The sequence below is a fragment of the Lynx canadensis genome, chromosome D2, assembly GCF_007474595.2.
Source record: "Lynx canadensis isolate LIC74 chromosome D2, mLynCan4.pri.v2, whole genome shotgun sequence".
Classification (NCBI taxonomy): Eukaryota; Metazoa; Chordata; class Mammalia; order Carnivora; family Felidae; genus Lynx; species Lynx canadensis.
Window position 1 is genome coordinate 14,430,095 of NC_044313.2, and position 18,493 is coordinate 14,448,587.

The 18,493-nt window shown below is 41.6% G+C and overlaps 1 protein-coding gene across 1 annotated transcript in view; it reads right to left on the reverse strand.

The window, feature by feature from the left end:
- Nucleotides 1-524: 524 nt before the first annotated feature.
- PNLIPRP3 (pancreatic lipase related protein 3) overlaps nt 525-18,493 on the reverse strand; it is a 33,499-nt gene continuing 15,530 nt past the window's right edge. Inside the window, exons 5-12 of the mRNA XM_030335384.1 lie at nt 16,159-16,267; nt 12,129-12,248; nt 11,923-12,045; nt 8,698-8,816; nt 5,283-5,415; nt 3,368-3,479; nt 856-1,023; nt 525-606 (exon numbers count right to left, since the gene is read on the reverse strand). Coding sequence (XP_030191244.1) covers nt 525-606; nt 856-1,023; nt 3,368-3,479; nt 5,283-5,415; nt 8,698-8,816; nt 11,923-12,045; nt 12,129-12,248; nt 16,159-16,267 — 966 coding nt within the window. The remainder of the gene's footprint in view (nt 607-855; nt 1,024-3,367; nt 3,480-5,282; nt 5,416-8,697; nt 8,817-11,922; nt 12,046-12,128; nt 12,249-16,158; nt 16,268-18,493) is intronic.

Sequence of the window (18,493 nt, forward strand, 5' to 3'; positions counted from 1 at the left end):
ACCAAGGAACAACTTGGAAATACTAATGTACTCTCATCGGTTTTCATTATTAATACATAAGCATATTAACCCACAGGGTTATCATCACTATATATCATGAACTATAGTCATAATTTGTCTTAGCAAGATTTAACAACAGAATAAATATTCTTTAAATCATTTTAGAACAATGATTGTTTGACCTGGAAATACTCAAAACGTACTTCAAATACTCAACCAGAGTCTCGCTTTTGCCCAGTGAATTTATTCCAGCACACTTGGGCCTCTCCTCTTCTCATTCAGGGAAATTCCCACACAGCTTTATTTTGTCACTGATACTCAGATTCCTTCAGATTACCTTACCATACCCTGTCCTAGGACTCAGTCTGTTTTTAAGGCACTTACAAAGTTTATCAGTGAGAAAAAAATTCTATATAAAAAGCAACAACACTGTACTTGTCTATCTCATTCACAAAGGCCAAGTTTGGTTTGGATACCAGCTAGAAGGAGATTCTTTCTTTCACTGCTCCCATTAAGTAAATCCATCAAGACTGTATCTGAGATTGGCATGGCTTCAGGATCTGAGCAATATTGGGTCCCATAATGTCCTGGCTACAGAAGGTAGATCTGAAAAATTTTACGAGGAAAAAAAGGATATTAATATGATTCTAGTGGGAAAGAGAGACATGGGAGATCTAATTTAATGAGCAATTATTATTTTGTAAACACTTTTGCAAATACAATATTGGTTTCTTAAATAATTTACTTTTTTTAATTATAAAATTTCAAGATATACAAATTTGTAGGCTGGTTGCAAATTATATGTAGGTTTTCGATACCATTAAAAATTTTAAAAAAGGAAAAAGTAATACTTACTCATATCCATATTTTCCAGATATATCTATCACCATTTCTGCTCCCAACTTATTCTGAGAGTGTCCAAACAAAAGTTCCTTCCAAAAGAACTCGATATTGGTAACATTTCCAACATTAACGTCTGCGTCAATTAATTTTGTGTAAGTCATGCCTGGCTTAAGTGTTCCACTGTAAACAGAAAAATTAGACTCAAAAGCTTGCCTTGGGTATTCTTGACGGTGCAGTGAAAGAACATTTGTGGTACCATGAAAGAGAAAGTTGCATTTGCTGGCATTTGCTTGTAGGAGATTTATTCTTTTCGTTCATATTGATAAGCATCGTAGAATAGCATGGTTATGAAGCTTGAAACAAGGGTGAGGTAAAAGGGAGGCTTGACTAGTTCATGTTGGGGGATGCCTGGAGAAGCATTATCCTGATGGGGTCTCTACAATGAAAGGTCTGGTCTTGGCTTTACAGTATCAGGAACCAGATTTTATTGACCCCAGGAAATGATCAAACTGTCAAGGAGGAGCTAAATTCACAGAAAACTGATCTATCCAGTTCACAGTGGGGAAGTGCTTTCTCTTTACTAGTATTCCAACTCTTTCCCTGGTAACTTCTTTATCTGGATAAAAAGAATCAGGTAACCAAACTAGTCATCAAAAGATGTTTTGGTGAACACGGCAATAAAAGAGAGAGAGGTGGATTATTTTGAGGCATAGGGCATACCTAATCCAAGCCCAAATTAGACCAGATGAGATTTCCTCATTCCTGTTGTTTCCCTCTTCCTTTGTTAATTTCATCGTAATGCCTATCTCCTCTAACTGGAAGGTAGGTTCCACAAGAATAGGACCTATGGCTCTTTCCTTAGCAATCAGAACAATTCCTGGCACACAGTGGGCATTCAAATGTTTGTTTGTTGAGTAAATGAATGAATGGTGCTATTCCTAGGGCCTGTCTTACTCCATTTCACGTAAAATTAATTGCTTTAATTATCAGGAGGCAGCTTTTCTTCCGAATTCTTAAGGATAATCTTCCTGTTGTCCCCTGAACTACCTTCACTCAGTGTGAACCTACCATCCATTCCTTCATAACAGTGTCATTAGAAGCCCCAATGACTAAAATATAATCCACAGGGAGGGGCCAGACTCTTGGCACTTGACTGAAACATAGGAATAGGTAGCATGCAAATGCATTTAACTGACTGCGTTTCAAGGTGAGACATCTACTGTGAATCAGAAATGCTGAATTATCCTTAAAAGAGGATCGGGTGGCTATGCCACAAGATGACAAGTAGTTTCTTTAGATTTTTGCAAAAGAAATGCAGAGATGTCCAAATATTCTTATGCGTTTTTAAGGGGGCAAGAACACCTATCTGTCCCTACCTGCCCCGGGTCAGGTGCCTCTCTGCAGAGCTCAAACTGTCCAGTGTTAGGCAATATTCGTTGGGCCTCAGAGCCACAGGCACGTGATTGTATTGAACTGCTCTCAGAGGACTGCTTAATGCAGACATGAAGAACAGGCAGAAATGAGATACGCTAAGACAGGGAAGGGTATTTGGAAGAAAGGAACAGCATGGGTGAAGTCAGGAAGGGAAGAAAGGGTGGGATCTAGTCAATGCTGGGGAGTGCAATCAGGGTAATGTGGCTGAGCTGAAGATGCACAAAGTCAAATGGTGGGAGACAGGGTTCGAAGGGTGGGCTGGAGCCTGTGCATTGGCCAGGATCCAGACGACCACCAACCGAACCCATATGTACAAGCAGCAGCACTGAAGCAAGATGACGTGCACAGATTGCCAGAGCGATTAATCTGTTGCATCCTTCGACTGACAAGTAACCACAAAATCCGTGTTCTTCATACCTCTGCCCACTATTTGAAGATGATGGAAAGCGTAGAGGCAAAAATCGAATCCACTGATTGGTTTACCAAAAGGTAGCATCTAATTAGCGTGCATAATGTTAATTCAGAAATGGATTACAGAATTAAACGACAAACGTGAAATATGTTACGCAAAAATGCTAAGGCTGACCAAAGGGAAGATTTAGGAAAACTCCGGGTAAAAGGGGACTTCAGCCAAAGGTACACAGTGAACGTCTCTACCGAATTAGTCCCGCCTTTGACTATTCCAACACATGTCCTATATCTGTGGGTACTACTCAGCTTAGCAATCTGGCAATTTATGTATAAATGTCTTATTCCAAAAGTAAGTTGAATCTACTCAAGCAAAAACATATGCTCAAATCTATATGATATTAGTGGACTGAATTAACAATATATCTTGTTTATAATCCACTTGCTTTATTGTCTGCATCTGCCATCATTTTCTAATATTTTCTGTTTGTAGTTGGAGCCATGGATACCATGATTTCTATTCTATGCCTGGAAAACATGAAGTGGAGAGAAAAGGCAAATGTGTCCTGCCAGCCATGTGGTGTTCTGCTCTAGGAAAAGACCGAGCTGCCGAACGAGCCAGTCTGACCAAATGCTCAGTGCTGTGCCACCTGCCGCTTCCTTGCCCTTGGCCGTGGCCTACCTGGCTATCACCAATGCCCCTGTTTTCCCAGTGGTTCCACCTACACGGAGAAACACGCTCCCTTGGGTGACATTGTTTCCGTCGAGTCTGACAGATAATTTGTGACTCCAACCTGGAGATTTAAAAAAGAGAGAGAGAAAATGGAGAGGTGAAAACATGAGAAAAGCATGACCTTCAGAGCACATGGATGTGAACTCAACTCTCAGCCTTGAATGAGGCTGTTCATGTTCACGAAAAAAAGACAACTTTATATAACTTGAGTGAATTGGGTGAAACACTGCCTTTAAAATACATATAAATGTGCATATTTTCATTTTACAAAAGTAAATAGTGGAATGACATTCTTTCAAGAAAATTCTTTAATTTTCGAGGCATTTTTATGTCTTTTTAAAACGGATATGGGTGTTTCCTTTCGTCTATTACATTTGTATTCTGCAGCATGTATGCTTTGCACAGCCAGGTTTTTATTGGCCATGGTCTGGCAACTGCTCCAGAACAAATCTAGAATGCCTATTGGGCAAGAGGGTCTGTGCTTTTATATTGAGAAGCAAAGTGAGCCTCCCTTCCTCTCCTGCAGGGCTCTGCGCTCAGAATGCCGGGTTAACGCAGGTCTGGGGCAGTACAAAGCCGGCCAGCAGAATAAATCCCTTGCAAGTGGCCAAGGGTGACTTTTTAAAAAATCTAGAACGAAACAGATCTTTCATTGTGAATCCTGAAATGGTTGTATGTTTAACAACACGTTGAAAAAAATGCAATTCTTCCAAAAATTGTTTGAAAATGTCTGAAAGGGGAAAAAAACCTACAAGAGAGAACTTTCAGTTCCTGCGTTCACGGTTGCCAGAGTTGTCCTTCCCTCCTCAGCCCATCTCACTGTCACGTCTCCACTGAGACCACTCGCCCCATGTTCCCAGTGACAGCAGTGGGGCTTCACCCCATGAGCCCTTTGGGCCCCCCTCTCATCTGACCTTTTAGCCTTTTTGGTGATGCATCTTCCGTGTCCCATACCTCTGACTGCCTGCCGGGCGCACACGCTCCCACATCCCGGGGCCTCTCAAAACCTTCATCCAGCTAGTCAGAATCATCCTTGACTTCTTGACTTTCTGCAACCCTCAAATCCATTCACCAAGTTCCATTTTGCTTCTGCCTCCCAACTATCTCTGTACTCTCTCGGCTTCTCCTACCTTTCTGTCCAGCTTTACGGAGACGTAACTGACATATAGCACTGTGTAAGTGTCCAGTGTGATATACATAGAATGAAATACATATCGTGTGAAATGATCACCACTCTCCGGTTAGTGAACACATCCATCCCTTCACACGGTGGTGAGGCAACACTCGTTCTAACAGGTCATTCTGCTTCCATCTTGTGTCCCTCTAATCCATGCAGCAACGAGAATCATCTTTTAAGAAACCAATCCAATCATCTTAACACCTTCGGTGGCTTTCCATTAGTTCGTAGATGAAACCCAAACTCCCCACATGGCACACGATTTCATTACCTGACTTAATTTATTTCTCTTGCCTCATCTCATATTACTGTCCTCCTGGTCTCTCCAGTCCTGTTGGGGGAATCTTCTTTCTGATTTAGTTCTCTCTCACCTCATGGCACTGAAATGTGTACTTCCTTCCTACTGGAACGCTCCCATTTCCTTCTCTCTCTTACTCATCTTTCAGGAGTCAGCTTAGAAATCACCTTCCCTCAGAAAGCTCCCTTGACGTGGTTGTGGAAGTTCCTCCCTTGAGTGTCTCCCACCGTGTTTATTATTCGGGATTGAAACTCCCCACTGGTCTCCTCACTGCATCCTCGGAGTCTGGCCCAGCGCCCAGTTATTTAGTAGACACTCAGTAAAAACTGTTGAATTTTTAAAGATAAGTACCTTGAAGCATTACAATAAAACTGAGCTACAATACTTACGGGCAAATGGGGAAAGAGTGCCTGTGTTTAAAAAATAATACGATCTATTAGGCTGCATATTTTTGAGGTGAAATCTATCAGCAAAATGACCCATTGTTGGGCAGCCTTCTTTGGGACAATGGAAGCAATTTCCCTGGTGACAGAAAATAAGAGGTAGTTAGAAATGTAATTAGAAATGTTGACCTTCAATAAACTCCTAATATATTATTAAACTATGATAAATCTTTGAAACTTAAATAAAGCATATGCATTTCAAAATGAGCTGTTGGGATGCCAGGGTGGCTCAGTCGATTAAGCGTCAAACTTCAGCTTAAGTCATGATCTCACAGTTTGTGAGTTCGAGCCCCACACGGGGCTCTCTGCTGTCAGCACGGAGCCTGCTTCAGATCCTCTGTCCCCCTCTCTCTGCTCCTCCCCCTCACGCACATGCCCTTTCTCTCTCAAAAATAAACATCTGAAAAAAAATGACTAAGTTGCCTAATAGGCCATCCCGTTTGCAAAAACAAAACCAAGGAAAACAAAAGTAACAGAGGGAAAAAAAATGGCCTATTAGAAACATAAATAAGTGATATGAACAGACAAGCCATAGAAGAGGGAAGTCAAATAGTCAATAACTATGCTCAGTCTTACTAGGTGTCAGGGACGTGCTAATGAAATCAACATACAATCTCATACTCAGCAGATTTGCAAAAATTAAAAAAAATTGGCGATATGAAGTATGGTGAAGACATGGAGTGTGGGATTCTCATTTGCTCCTGTGGGGAATATAAATTGACAGACAATGTCTAATAAAGACAGGAATGCACATATGCTTTGACAATTTCACTTGTGTTACCTTCCGTAAAGAGACTTCTACACACACACACTAGCAGACATACAGAAGTGCTTACTACAAGTTGCTTTTATTTTTTTATTTTTTATTTTTTTTCAATGTTTATTTATTTTTGGGACAGAGAGAGACAGAGCATGAACGGGGGAGGGGCAGAGAGAGAGAGGGAGACACAGAATCGGAAACAGGCTCCAGGCTCTGAGCCATGAGCCCAGAGCCTGACGCGGGGCTCGAACTCACAGACCGCGAGATCGTGACCTGGCTGAAGTCGGACGCTTAACCGACTGCGCCACCCAGGCGCCCCTACAAGTTGCTTTTAATAACAAAAACTGAAAACAACCAAAATGCCCCTTAGTAGGGGAATGAATAAACAAACTGTGGTTGATTTCTCTGAAATAAATACATTAGATCTACATATATCAGTGTAGATCTCAAATTTATTTTATTTTATTTTAAACAATTTTTAATGTTTATTTATTTTTGAGACAGAGAGAGAGAGAGAGAGAGCGCACACAGGCATCATGTACACAAGGGTGAGGGGCAGAGAGACAAGGGGACAGAGGATCCCAGGTGGGCTCTGTGCTGACAACAGTGAGCCCAGTGCAGGGCTCCAACTCATGAACCATGAGATCACGGCCTGATCTGAAGCCAGGTGCCCAATCGACTGAGCCACCCAGGTGACCCTCGATCTCAAATTTATAAAATTTAACAAAAAAAGCAAATCCAGAAAGATACAGTATAATACTATTTATTTGATATAATATCGGATTCACTTCAAACACTTGAGACACGGCGTGAAGGGAATGTTAGGTAGTTCAATTTTATCTGTACATTTTGAAATCTAAAGCAAAACTGACAAAATGTTAACTTGAAAAAAATCTGCATAGCGGTGTTTCAAATTTTTTATTTGTTATTTTAGGATTCGAACGTTCAGATTTATAAACCATGGACATTTAGGTTAAGATGATAGTAAAATATCCCATGTAAAACTCTATTTTAATGAAGAAACATTCTAACAATAATAAATGAGCTCCTATTTATTAAGAGCTTACCACGTGTCAGGCACTTTTTTAAGCACTTTATGTGCATTTAACTCAATTAATCCTTACAAGTTCCCTTTATTATTATGGTGCTTTTTGTCTCCCTGTTTAACAGATGAAGAAACTGAAGTGCACAGAAGTTAAATTTAATTCATCCAATGTTGTGTGTCTAATAAGTGATGGAGCAAGACTGTGAACCACATAGCCTTGTACTAGAATTCCTATTTATTCTATTCTATTCTATTCTATTCTATTCTATTCTATTCTATTCTATTTATTTTATTCAATTTTATTTTAATTTCTTTCGTTTTATTCTATTTTATTTTACTCTATTTTATTCTGTTCTATTTATTTTATTTCATTTCATTTCACTTCCTTTTTATGACTGGTTAGAAGCACAATAAAACAGGTCAAGGACATTGACTCCCTGTTCTCTAGTTTGTAGCCATAATTAGCACCCATGTGGCACAAGAGCCTAAATTTCTCCAATCCCACAGATTGCACGCCATTATCTCTGAATATACTGTGACGCCGAGGGCCTCTTCCACCTGCCTTCATATAGTCAATGCCAAGATCCCTTCAGCCACTCAGAGCAGCATCTGGGGCCGGAAGGTTGAGGAGGTGGGGTGGAACGAGGTTCCTGGGGAAATGCCAGTGTTTGGCTGGCAAGCTTCCTGAGCATGGCAGTTCATGGGCATGCCATGAGCAAGAACCGGCTGGGGAGACAGAGAAGGTGGCCTGAGGGCATCCAGTCACCTCGCTCGGTAAGAGCAGGGAAATGCTTATTCCTGTCTAAACACCGCACTTATTCACAAAGTGCTATTACTTACCATAAACTTCAGCTGGAAACCCCACATTTTTCTACCCTGATAAAACAGGGAGTTTAGGTCTCTAAAGCATCAGAAGGAAAATCTTTTCCACTTTTCACTACAAAATAGATTTTCTTTCTCCTTCTCATAGTGATAACCAAATGAAAAATACATTTAGCTCAGATCTGGCACTGTGCACTTTATGACTCGAGCAAAATCAGATTTGGTATTTTGTCCCCTTATTGATCTGTGTGGAGCTCCTGTGAGCTATCTGTGCCTTAGTTCTGCTCTGTATAAATAATTAAATTTTAATAAAATAATTTTCACGTTCCAAGTAAATAGTAACATATTTCGTTGTAGCTATTGATTGGTTCAGCCTTCTCAGGGCATCTTTGAAGATGACATTTAAAATATATACACAGAAAAATTTTTGCCCTGAACTTATGTCTGTTACGCAGTAGCATCTAATTACCGCATAACAAATGGCCCCAAACGCAAAACTGGATATAATCTTCAAAAGAGCTGAAACAACCAGAATACAAATGGTTGGTTTAGTTATTTAAGCCCTTTAGCAACCCAGCTACTGTTCAGTACTCTGCACAGAGAAAGAACCTATTATTTCCCCAAATGGTGGATGCATTTTTTGCCACATACTCAAAGCACTAATTTTTAGTTGGCTGATCGTGCTTCAAAAACTGACTTGCTAATTAAGTTGCACTATAAAATGCTTTACTTACCGCTTTAAAAGATCTGTAGGATCTACAAGGATAAGCAATAAATGCATCAGGATTGAGGATGCTTTCAATATAAAAGCGATGACTTCGGGCATGGTTGCAATCAAAGAAGGAAGCCACTTCTGTGAAGACAATTTCCAATTAATAGATAGCAGTAAACTGATGAACTGATAGCTGATCGTGTGAACCATTTCTTAGAAAAGTAACTTTAAAAAACCAGATTATTGACTTGGGAAGTCTAGAGAGCCAGATCTTGTATGCAGGCTTGTATATTGCACAATATTTATCAATGTTACGTATCATTTTCTTTGTATCAAAGAATTCTTTGTGTGAATCTCAAGGGACATTCAAGCAGGGTAGATAAACAAATGCAACCACAGATGACTCTGTGTTTGGATACTAATATCTTCAATGCCTCCCGGATCTTTGACTTAGAGCTTTAAGTATTCTTGCGCACACAGCGTCTCTACCTTAGACCCATTACTTCTCTGCCTCTCTCTCTCTGTTTCTGCAGGAAGGCTGAACTCCCTCCTGTTCAATCACAAAACAGCCAGCAACAGCAACATTAACCAGTGCACAGCTTCAGCTGACCTTCCAGGTATGACAGGTAAGAGGTATTATAAAGAATGCTAAGGACAAATTAGTTTTGTCATTGTCAGGCATGACATTATCGCCACTAATAGTTAAGATTGTTGCAATAGTGAGGCATACCTAAATACATTTGTGCATTCTGAAGTTATCATAGTATTCTAGTCATTTATGCTCTTTATCTTGTACAGCAACATGTCTGGCATGGACCATTCTTCTACACAGCTTGGCTGACCTTTGAGAAGTTAGATTTTGTTTTAGTATGTGTGGTAGATCATTATACTACAATAGAGGCCTCCAATGAGTCACTCTTTTTTTAGGTCCTCACCCCTTTGCAGTATCAGGTTACCATTCTTCCTTTCAAGAACAAGGAGCCATTTTTTTTTTTTCACACACTCTCCCCACCCTGGATTACTAGCTAATCTTGTGATTTGCTTTGACCAACAGAAACATGGAGAAATTGACCTGTGCAAGTTCAGGTTCTCAGTCTTAAGAGGCTTTCTAGAATCCACTTTTGCTTTCTTAGAACCCAGTTTTTATGTTAAGCAATCCTGGTTAATTGGCTGGGAAGAAAGGCCCTGAAGGATAAGAGGACCACTTGAGACAAACCCGTACAAAGACCCCAGATAATGGAAGACCATGTTGGACCTTCCCACCTAGTGCAGCCCCCAACTGGATGCAATCACATGACTTGCATCACAAAGCAAAGTCTCTGCAGAGCTCTGCCTGAATCTTGACCCTCAGAACAATGGGCAATAAAACCATTGTTCTTTGAAGCCATTATGGTTTATCATGCAATAGATAATTGAGACAGGGTAATTTCAGAAAGCAGGGATCAATAATTGGCATTATATACATATATTTTTTAACAAGGACTTCTCTTACATCAGGCCTTTTTGTGTTCAGATTTATGTTCATAATTGTGATTTAGACAAGATGGTTCACCAGCATACAGGAAAATACAAATTTTAAAAGTAAATGATTTCTTAGTAACAAATGTAAAATAGAATATCTTAATATCTTCAAACTTTTCTAAATCATAACATGAATGATACACATACTTAAAGTTGTAGGGAATTTTATGATGTCTTAAAATGATAGCTTGTGATCAATGTATTTTACTTGAATGAATTCTTTACAGAATTTCAAATGTCCTGTGTATGTATACACTTACATAAAGAAATATTATGATCTATATTTTATCCTAATAGAAAGGGTTTTAAGTCATAATATGGAAAATAAGAAGACAAATAATTTTTATAATAGGCCTTATTTCAATGAATTTTGCTTCTCTCTTCTAGATGGAATTGGCTTTCTCATTTTGAGTATCTGTAATTCACTACTTGTTTCTTTCCTTCAGAAGGCATTGCAAACAGACTTCTAATCACGTTTATTTTTCTGAACAGATATTAAAACTTTGAAAGTTGTCTCTAGAGAAGAGGAAATTCAAGCTACTCTCAGTGTCATGTCTGTGTCTCTTTCCACTACACCAGCCAACTGGAAGTTGAAATAATTAAATCATCTAGATATTCTGACCACATGGAATCAGATAGTGAGATTTAGGGTAATCCATTTATTATCACATCATCATACATTCTACTATTGTGTATTTTATATATTATTGTGTGATATGTTTCATTATTTACGTGATGGTAATATGTAGATATAGAGAATAATGGAATTCCCAAATAATAATTTTTGGTGCCTTATTACCAAGAGCTCTATAGGTATTATTGTTATTGGAAATTATTATAAAGGGCTAAATACTATTTGTTTAATTTGTGGTTAATTTAAATTGTGGATCTATAGTGATTCTGTTAAAAAGTAAGTCAAACCGTATCTCTCCTCTGCTCAAAATCCTCCCATGGCTCCCAACTCAATTGAGTAAAAGCTGAAACCTTTACAACGGTTTATAAAGCCCTGCATTATCTCCCTCTGCCCCTGTTCCTTTTCTAACCTCATGCCTGCTATTCTCCTCTTTCAATTTACGCCAATCATAGTAGGCTCCTCACTGCCATGAACTTCCCAGGCAGGCCCCTACCGCAGGCCCTTTGCACTTGCTGCCTCCTACCCATTGGCCTCGAATGCCTTTCTCCTGGGTATCCACATGGCTAACTCCTTTAGGCCATCTTGTCAGTAAGGACTCCCTGGCCACCCTATCAAGAATCTCTTCTCCCCACTCAACCTCTACCATCACCCACACCTCATATTCTATTCTATGCTTTGCTTTGTCTCCTTACTCTGTTATTTGTTTTTCTAGCAAATTAGAATATTAGCTCCATCAGGGAGGGGTTTTTGTCTTTTGTATTCACTCCTACATCTGCTGCTCCTGGAATAATGCCTGGCACATAGTAGGCACACTCTCAATACATAGTTGTTGAATGAATGAGCACATCCTCCTTGTTTATACTGAGTGCCTACAATATGTGCGATATTCTGATAGGACCTGGGGATGTGAAGATAACTAAGACACAGACACCGATCTTGCAGATCTCACAACCGGTGGGAGCTTCATACATGTGACTGTGTTTTGCACGAAAGTGTATTTTTATAGTATATTATGTGCAAAAGGGTGTGGATCCTGTCCAACGAGGGAGCTGAATATATAATAGCCAGCTTCATAGTTTAGAAAGTATTTACCTTCCTTATAAGCATTGAAATCAAAACTAAACAAAGGTGTAATTAAGTCTTCACATCCTGGCATGTGCTTCCCTCCATTTGGGTAAAAGTCAAGGTGACCACAAGCATTAATAGTCCCAGCACCTGAAATCGTTAAAAGCAGGATAAGTGCTTCTAAAATTCTCTTCCACGCTTCAGTGTAGTTTCTGTTTGTGTTAAAAACTTACCAAACTCAAAGAGTAAGCGAACTGCATTTGTATGAATAACATCAACAAAGTTGGCATCTGAAGGGTCCAGCCTAACTTCATTCGGAGTGTTGTGGAAATATGGCCCAGCTGGGTCCAACCCTGGGAAAAAGCATAATGTCTTTTAAGCCAAAACATGTTCTATACAAGAGGATACTGATAGTGTTATTTTGGAAGTACAGATGATAAAGGCAAGGTAGTCATTCCTATAAGATTTATATAGGTCAAACACCACCCAAGGCTAAGTATAGACATACAAATTGAGTATATAAATGCAGGTGTCTATATATTACAATATCAGATCCCTATATACAAGAAGGGCTGTATCTAGTCAATGGCAAAATAGCCAATAAAGTCAGAAAAATCAAAGAGGCTATTCTGGGTCTGTACACAGACTGCCATATTCATAATTAAACTTATGGATTGCGGATGATCTCAAAAGCAACATCTGTACGTAAAAACAAAAATAAAAGATAAGAGCTCTTCAATGTGTAAACACGAATCTACAAAGCCACACACTTAAAGTAACAGAATCCTAGTTTTCAGCTATGGCTCACTTAGTTTCACTTCATTATATCACAAATGAAAAGCTTGACGTCCAGGAAAGTGCAGTGACTTGACAAGGTCACCATACACTGGAGGCAAAATAGACTAAGAGCCCAGGTGTCTATACCCTCAGCCCACCATCTCCTGGTCAAATGTCTAATAAAGATAAAGGAAAGATATCTAGAGGTCCCTAAGATGTTATGGCCATTCACATACCTACTCATTTACACATCTGACAATTATTTATCGAGCACTTAATACGTGCCAGGTTTAGCACTTGGATGCAAGGAATAAGGCCTAGCCTTGTCCTCAAGGATTTTTCCATCTGGTGAGGAAGGCACCCCAATCCGCTCAGTGCAGAGACAGAGGTGAGCATTGGTCTTTTGCAAGCACAGGGAAGTGACATGTAAACCAGTCTTGGGAAATTGGGGCATGCTTCTGCTGGAGATGGGAAATACAAGCAGAGGTCTGAGGGCCCAGAAGAGCCTGCCAGGGTAAAGAGGGGTCAGCAGACCTCCGGGGGTAAGAAAGAGACTCTCCATGGCCTCCAGGTGAGGCAGTTAAGCACATTTGGGAAACTGTATAGTGAACCGGATTTTGAGGCTGGTGTGCAGAGCTTTAGAAGTGGGTGAAAGATGAAGACAGCATTATAAGCAGGAGCCGGATGTAACCTGAACCATGGGAACGGGTTTGGACGTGATCTGGTTGGCAATGGGAAGCTCTCACAAGTTTGCAACAGGAGAGGTCTATCTATATTTTAGCAAAATCTTTTTGCTGTGAAGTGGAGACTGGATCCTAGATTGGAGAGGACCCAGAGCACAGCCCCCTGTGGACATGTGGCATGAGTGGGAAGTGAATGTTTGCATACCACACTCCTGGGACACAAAAGCATTTACCTGCCTCATAATCACCCTTCAACTTTAGGAAGTCTGTCTGGCTGTCTGTGTGTTTAGTGTACAATTACTGGTTAGTTACAAACTTCTGATGGAGTCAAGAGCCCTGTAGAGATGTATCCAGATATAGCAGACACACTTCAGACTCTATCGATCGGAGGACAGGCAAATAGCAGGGAAGAGGGGATCCTGGATTTTTGGTTCTAGCGTGTCTCTGGAGGAAAGGCAACAGAAGGTTCAACTTACAGGTGTCTTAAAATCTATCATTTAGGGACACGCGGGTGACTTGGTAGGTTACGCGTCAGACTCTTGATTTTGGCTCAGGTCATGATCTCTCGGTTCATGGGATCAAGCCCTGCTTCGGGCTCTGCGCTGACAGCGTGGAGCCTGCTTGAGGTTCTCTCTCTCCCTCTCTGCCCCTCCCCTGCTCATGCTTACTCTCTCTTAAAAAAATCTATCGTTTAATTTTGCTTTTAACTGGTTTTATTATAAGCTAGTATCTTTCTTGAAGTTCAGTTCTTTGGTCACTCAAGGAACATGATTGTTCAAAAATTAATCACTCGGAAGGAATATAGATCGGAGCATCCAAATTATAGCAATCTTTGGACTTTAGAGACATTTAAAAATGCATCGTTTCCTGGGGTGCCTGGGGGGCTCAGTTGGTTGTGTGTCCAACTTTAGCTCAGGTCATGATCTCACGGTGTGTGAGTTTGAGCCCCACATCAGGCTTGCTGTTGTCAGCAAGGAGCCCAATCCTCTGTGCGCCCCTCTCTCTGGCCCTCCCCCACTTGTGCTCTCTCTCCCAAAAAGAAATAAACATTTAAAAAAATGTAGTGTTTTCTATTTACTCAACAGGGTAATTCACTTGGCAGGAAAAAAATTGGAGTTAGACAGTTTCTGATTTTTGGAATCAAAATTGAGAAAGGCAAAATCTTCATAAATTTATTGTAACCCAGTGTGATTTTCAATACATGAACAGCAATATTCTTCCTTTTCATTTATGGCTGACATGCCCAAGGTTGGGTAGGCCCCATGAACTTCTGACTTCACACACTGTGCCCATTTCTTCTTTCCCCAGGCTTGAAAACTTAGAGCGAAGGGGGATTTTTGCTACCCAATGACTTCAGAATAAAAATACAGTTTATTATCCCCAGAAAGAAGGGTGGCAGTGGGCTGGTGCTAGGGCTGGGATTTGGGAACTAGGAGTAAGAGGAAGCGTTCAGTGGGAAAAAAACCTGCTGTACTAAGAGCTGCAGAGGCAAAACCCTTTGTACCCAATTTGGAGTTCTTAACTAGTTTTAGGAAAAAATACGTAATGTTCAAATTTGAATTTAAAGCATATGTATGTATGTGTGTGTATGTATGTATGCATATTGTTTTAACCGACAGGAAATGTGCGCCTTGTATGTGCCCGGGTAGGGTGCGGGTGAGGGAGACTTTCTAGGTAGTTCAGAGTCTATCAAAAATGACAGGTGCATGAATAATTGTAAGACCATGCAATACAATAGTTGCATTTCCAGATATAATAGAGGCATATTTCAAAGGGTATGGTAAGCACAGAGAATTAGCTCAGCCTGAGGAAGGTGCTTTTGAAATGAATCTTGAAGGATGAATAGTGGCTGTTTAGGCAATAGCATGCGCTAGGGCACAGAACTATGAAAGGCCCCAATGAAACATGAACTATTTCTATCACCAGCTAAGAGGCTTTGGGCAATGGAAAGTTCCAGCAGTGAGTGACACGGCCTGTATTTGGAAACATGATGACTTGGCAGCACTTGTGGGGGACTGGACTGGGGGACAGCCGCGAGCGGCCAAATCCAGGCAAGAGATGAAGAGAGCCTGAACCGGGTCCAGGGCCAGGGCACGGAGAGGTGAAAAGCAGACAGGGAGACATGGCGCGTGCCCACAGAGCGTTGTTGGTTGGGAAGGCAGAGGAGACAGAGGCCAGCCCAACCCGTTGATGTCGGAGATGATATTTCCATCTCCATCCATCTTGGAAGTCAGAGTGCAGGGAACGGATATGATTGATTATCATCCTCAAAAAACCGAATCCACAGTATAAACTAATTCATACTAATTCATCATCCACACTTGCCTCTGCGATTTGTTTTTAGACTGAACGGTGTATCCAGGAGTAAAATCCAACATTTTAGCAACCGGAACAGCCTGGGCACAGGCCTTCAACGAGTCCCACAGAGGCAGCACCCATTGTGAGCGGCGACCCAGATGCGTCACAGACGCCATTCCAGGACCATCAGCCGGGCTCTAACTCATCCTCTGTATTAGCTAGTGGTGCAGCGTTGCAAAGCATGGTGTGTGTGTCAGAATGCGTCAGCCACCCTCCACAGCTGGGCGGTCACAGTTGCCATGACTTTGCTGCCCCAGATAATGCTGCCGTGAACACTCCTGAACGTGGATCTGCACGCTCATACTTTGAAAACACTTTTCTGTTTTACTTTAGTTGCGTCCCATTTTCTCCTACCTTACATTCGCTTCTGCTACTTCACTCGGTGCGTCAGATACTTGATTTTGTGTGCAAACAAATTCAAGGCCCAACTCCAGCGCAAGCTTACCAGTTATTCTTCCAAGGCCTGGTACCCTTGACCCAGCTTCCCCAGCCAGATGTGCTCCCACGCTGTGGCCAATCAAGTGCACTTTTGAAGGAGAATATCCAAACTTTTTCTGGTAGGGATTTTAAAGGAAAACAGAACAAGTATTTTTAAAAGACCACGTGGAGCGGCTTACGTGTTCTTGACATATATGCTCGGCATAATTGTCCTTCTCACACACAGCCTGGGGACCAGTCAGGTGACAACGTGACCCCCCACATCCACCCACTGCCTCATCTGGCTGCAGGAGCAAGCACCAGGCAGGCCTGGAGGAATGGCTTCTGTCAGGTTCCTCCCGCTGTGCTAAGCAGCCTCAAGGCCCTCCGGAAAAGAACAGCCCGGAAATGGCATCTGTGGCTCTCAACCCATGTCCCTTCTTCCTGAGACCCAACCCTTCCAGCATCCTCCTAATACAGGCCAAATGCAGTCAGACCCAGGCTGTTACCTACCCTACCTGTGTCTGTCTCCTCCAGTTGAAGGCGACTTGATCAAATGTCTGGGATGACTTTGGTCTTCAAAGAGGAGTTTTTAAGAATATTCACAAAATGGCTATGTCCCTAAGAGTTACACACACACACACACACTCTCAAAGGGGAACAAAGGAGCACGCATTTTTAGTTTTATCTAAGCTTCAAGTTCACTTCATGATAATAGTGAATATCAAGCAATCGCCTTCACTTGGATAAATGTGTCATTTGATCAAATGTTCCACTTTTTATTTTTGCAGTGATGGAAAATAATGACTGTAATGACAATAATCTGTGCTGCTTTATAAAGAGTATTTTCTCTCTGGTTCCTACGTGAATGGCTGCCCAGGATGTCTCCTGGTCCTTAGGCAGCCTACCTTCCACTGCTGCCGTCCTTTGAAATCTCTGCTTTCTTTCCTGGGCTCCTCTCCAGCTCTGGTATCTGAGATCAGCCCTCCTCGCCCTCAGTCTTTCCCTCCTCTGTCTCCATCAATTTCCTGCACATTTAGCTCAGCAAATGCTTTCCCCTTCAGTCCAACAAACATTTCCTCTCCTACGAGCCACTCCTACTTTTTGTCCAGGCCCTAGAAAAGTCCACAGCTCAGGCCTCAGGGTCAACAAAACAATTCACGAAAGTTTAGGACGACTTTTTCTCAAAGAGGAGATGAATCTGATTTCATCCTTTGGGTACAAGGACCCATTCTAAGTACCTTTTTGTGCCCTGGTCTCCTTTGACAGCAGGAAGAGCTGCCGAGCAGTGTGGGGGTGCAGGTGAGCACTTGGCTCCCTGACCCCTCACTGCGCTCGGGGTCCCAATATCACCTCCCATGGCCTCCCATCTAGGTTAGCTGTGGCTCCAGTCTCTCTCCACCCCGTTGCCTTGGACTCATTCACAGCACCGTCCCCATGCTTTGTCAGAGCAGGAACACAGTCTCGCTTGCCGTGTACCTTTGGGGACTAGAACAGTGCCCAGCCCACAGCAAGTGCAGAGAAAAATCTTTGTTGAGTGAATGAATGAACCCTCCTTAAGAGTCTGAAAGGGTCATAAATCTTTAGATTTTCCTTCACTGCATTTTATGGTGGGAAATTACTTTCCATTATGGTAGGGCATTCGGAGATTTATAAATGTCTCAGGGTATATCCCTCATAAATAGCAAAGTCTATTTGATTCTTTTAGAAAACGTATAGGTCATTGTGCCTGGACTGGACTACAGACCTAACTAATTCACTGCCGTAGAACCCAATTTCTGTAGGAAAATGTATTTCACATTCTAAACAAATAACATTCATAAGAGGGGAACAGTTTCTAATCATCAAAGATAGGTTTACAATGCAACGAAAACTACCCAGCATAAGAGGGTCCTGCAAGTTGACCCAGGAGGCGACCTTGGGGGTGGGAGTGGAGAAGCATTTGGTGAGGAGCCTGTGAAGGGACACTGCCACCAAGTGGCGCTTTGTAGAACCACAGGCGCTTCTTTCCCAAGAAGTAATTTCCCTTTTCCAGTCACCATACAGGAATGCTTATAGTATCCCACCTGTTCAGAATTCGTGTAAGCTAATATAAAAGCCATACAACTGACCCAAATTCTTGGTGTTATGATGCGAAACCAATTACACATAATTTTTGAAAAAATCAACTTTTGGGGCACCTGGGTGTCTCAGTTGGTTAAACGTCCAACTTTGGCTCAGGTCATGATCTTAACGTGAGTCTGGGTCCCGCATCGGGCTCTGTGCTCAGAGCCTGGAGGCTGCTTCGGATTCTGTGTCTCCCCCTCTCTCTGCCCCTCCCCCACTCACGCTCTGACTCTCTCTCTCTCTCTCAAAAACAAACA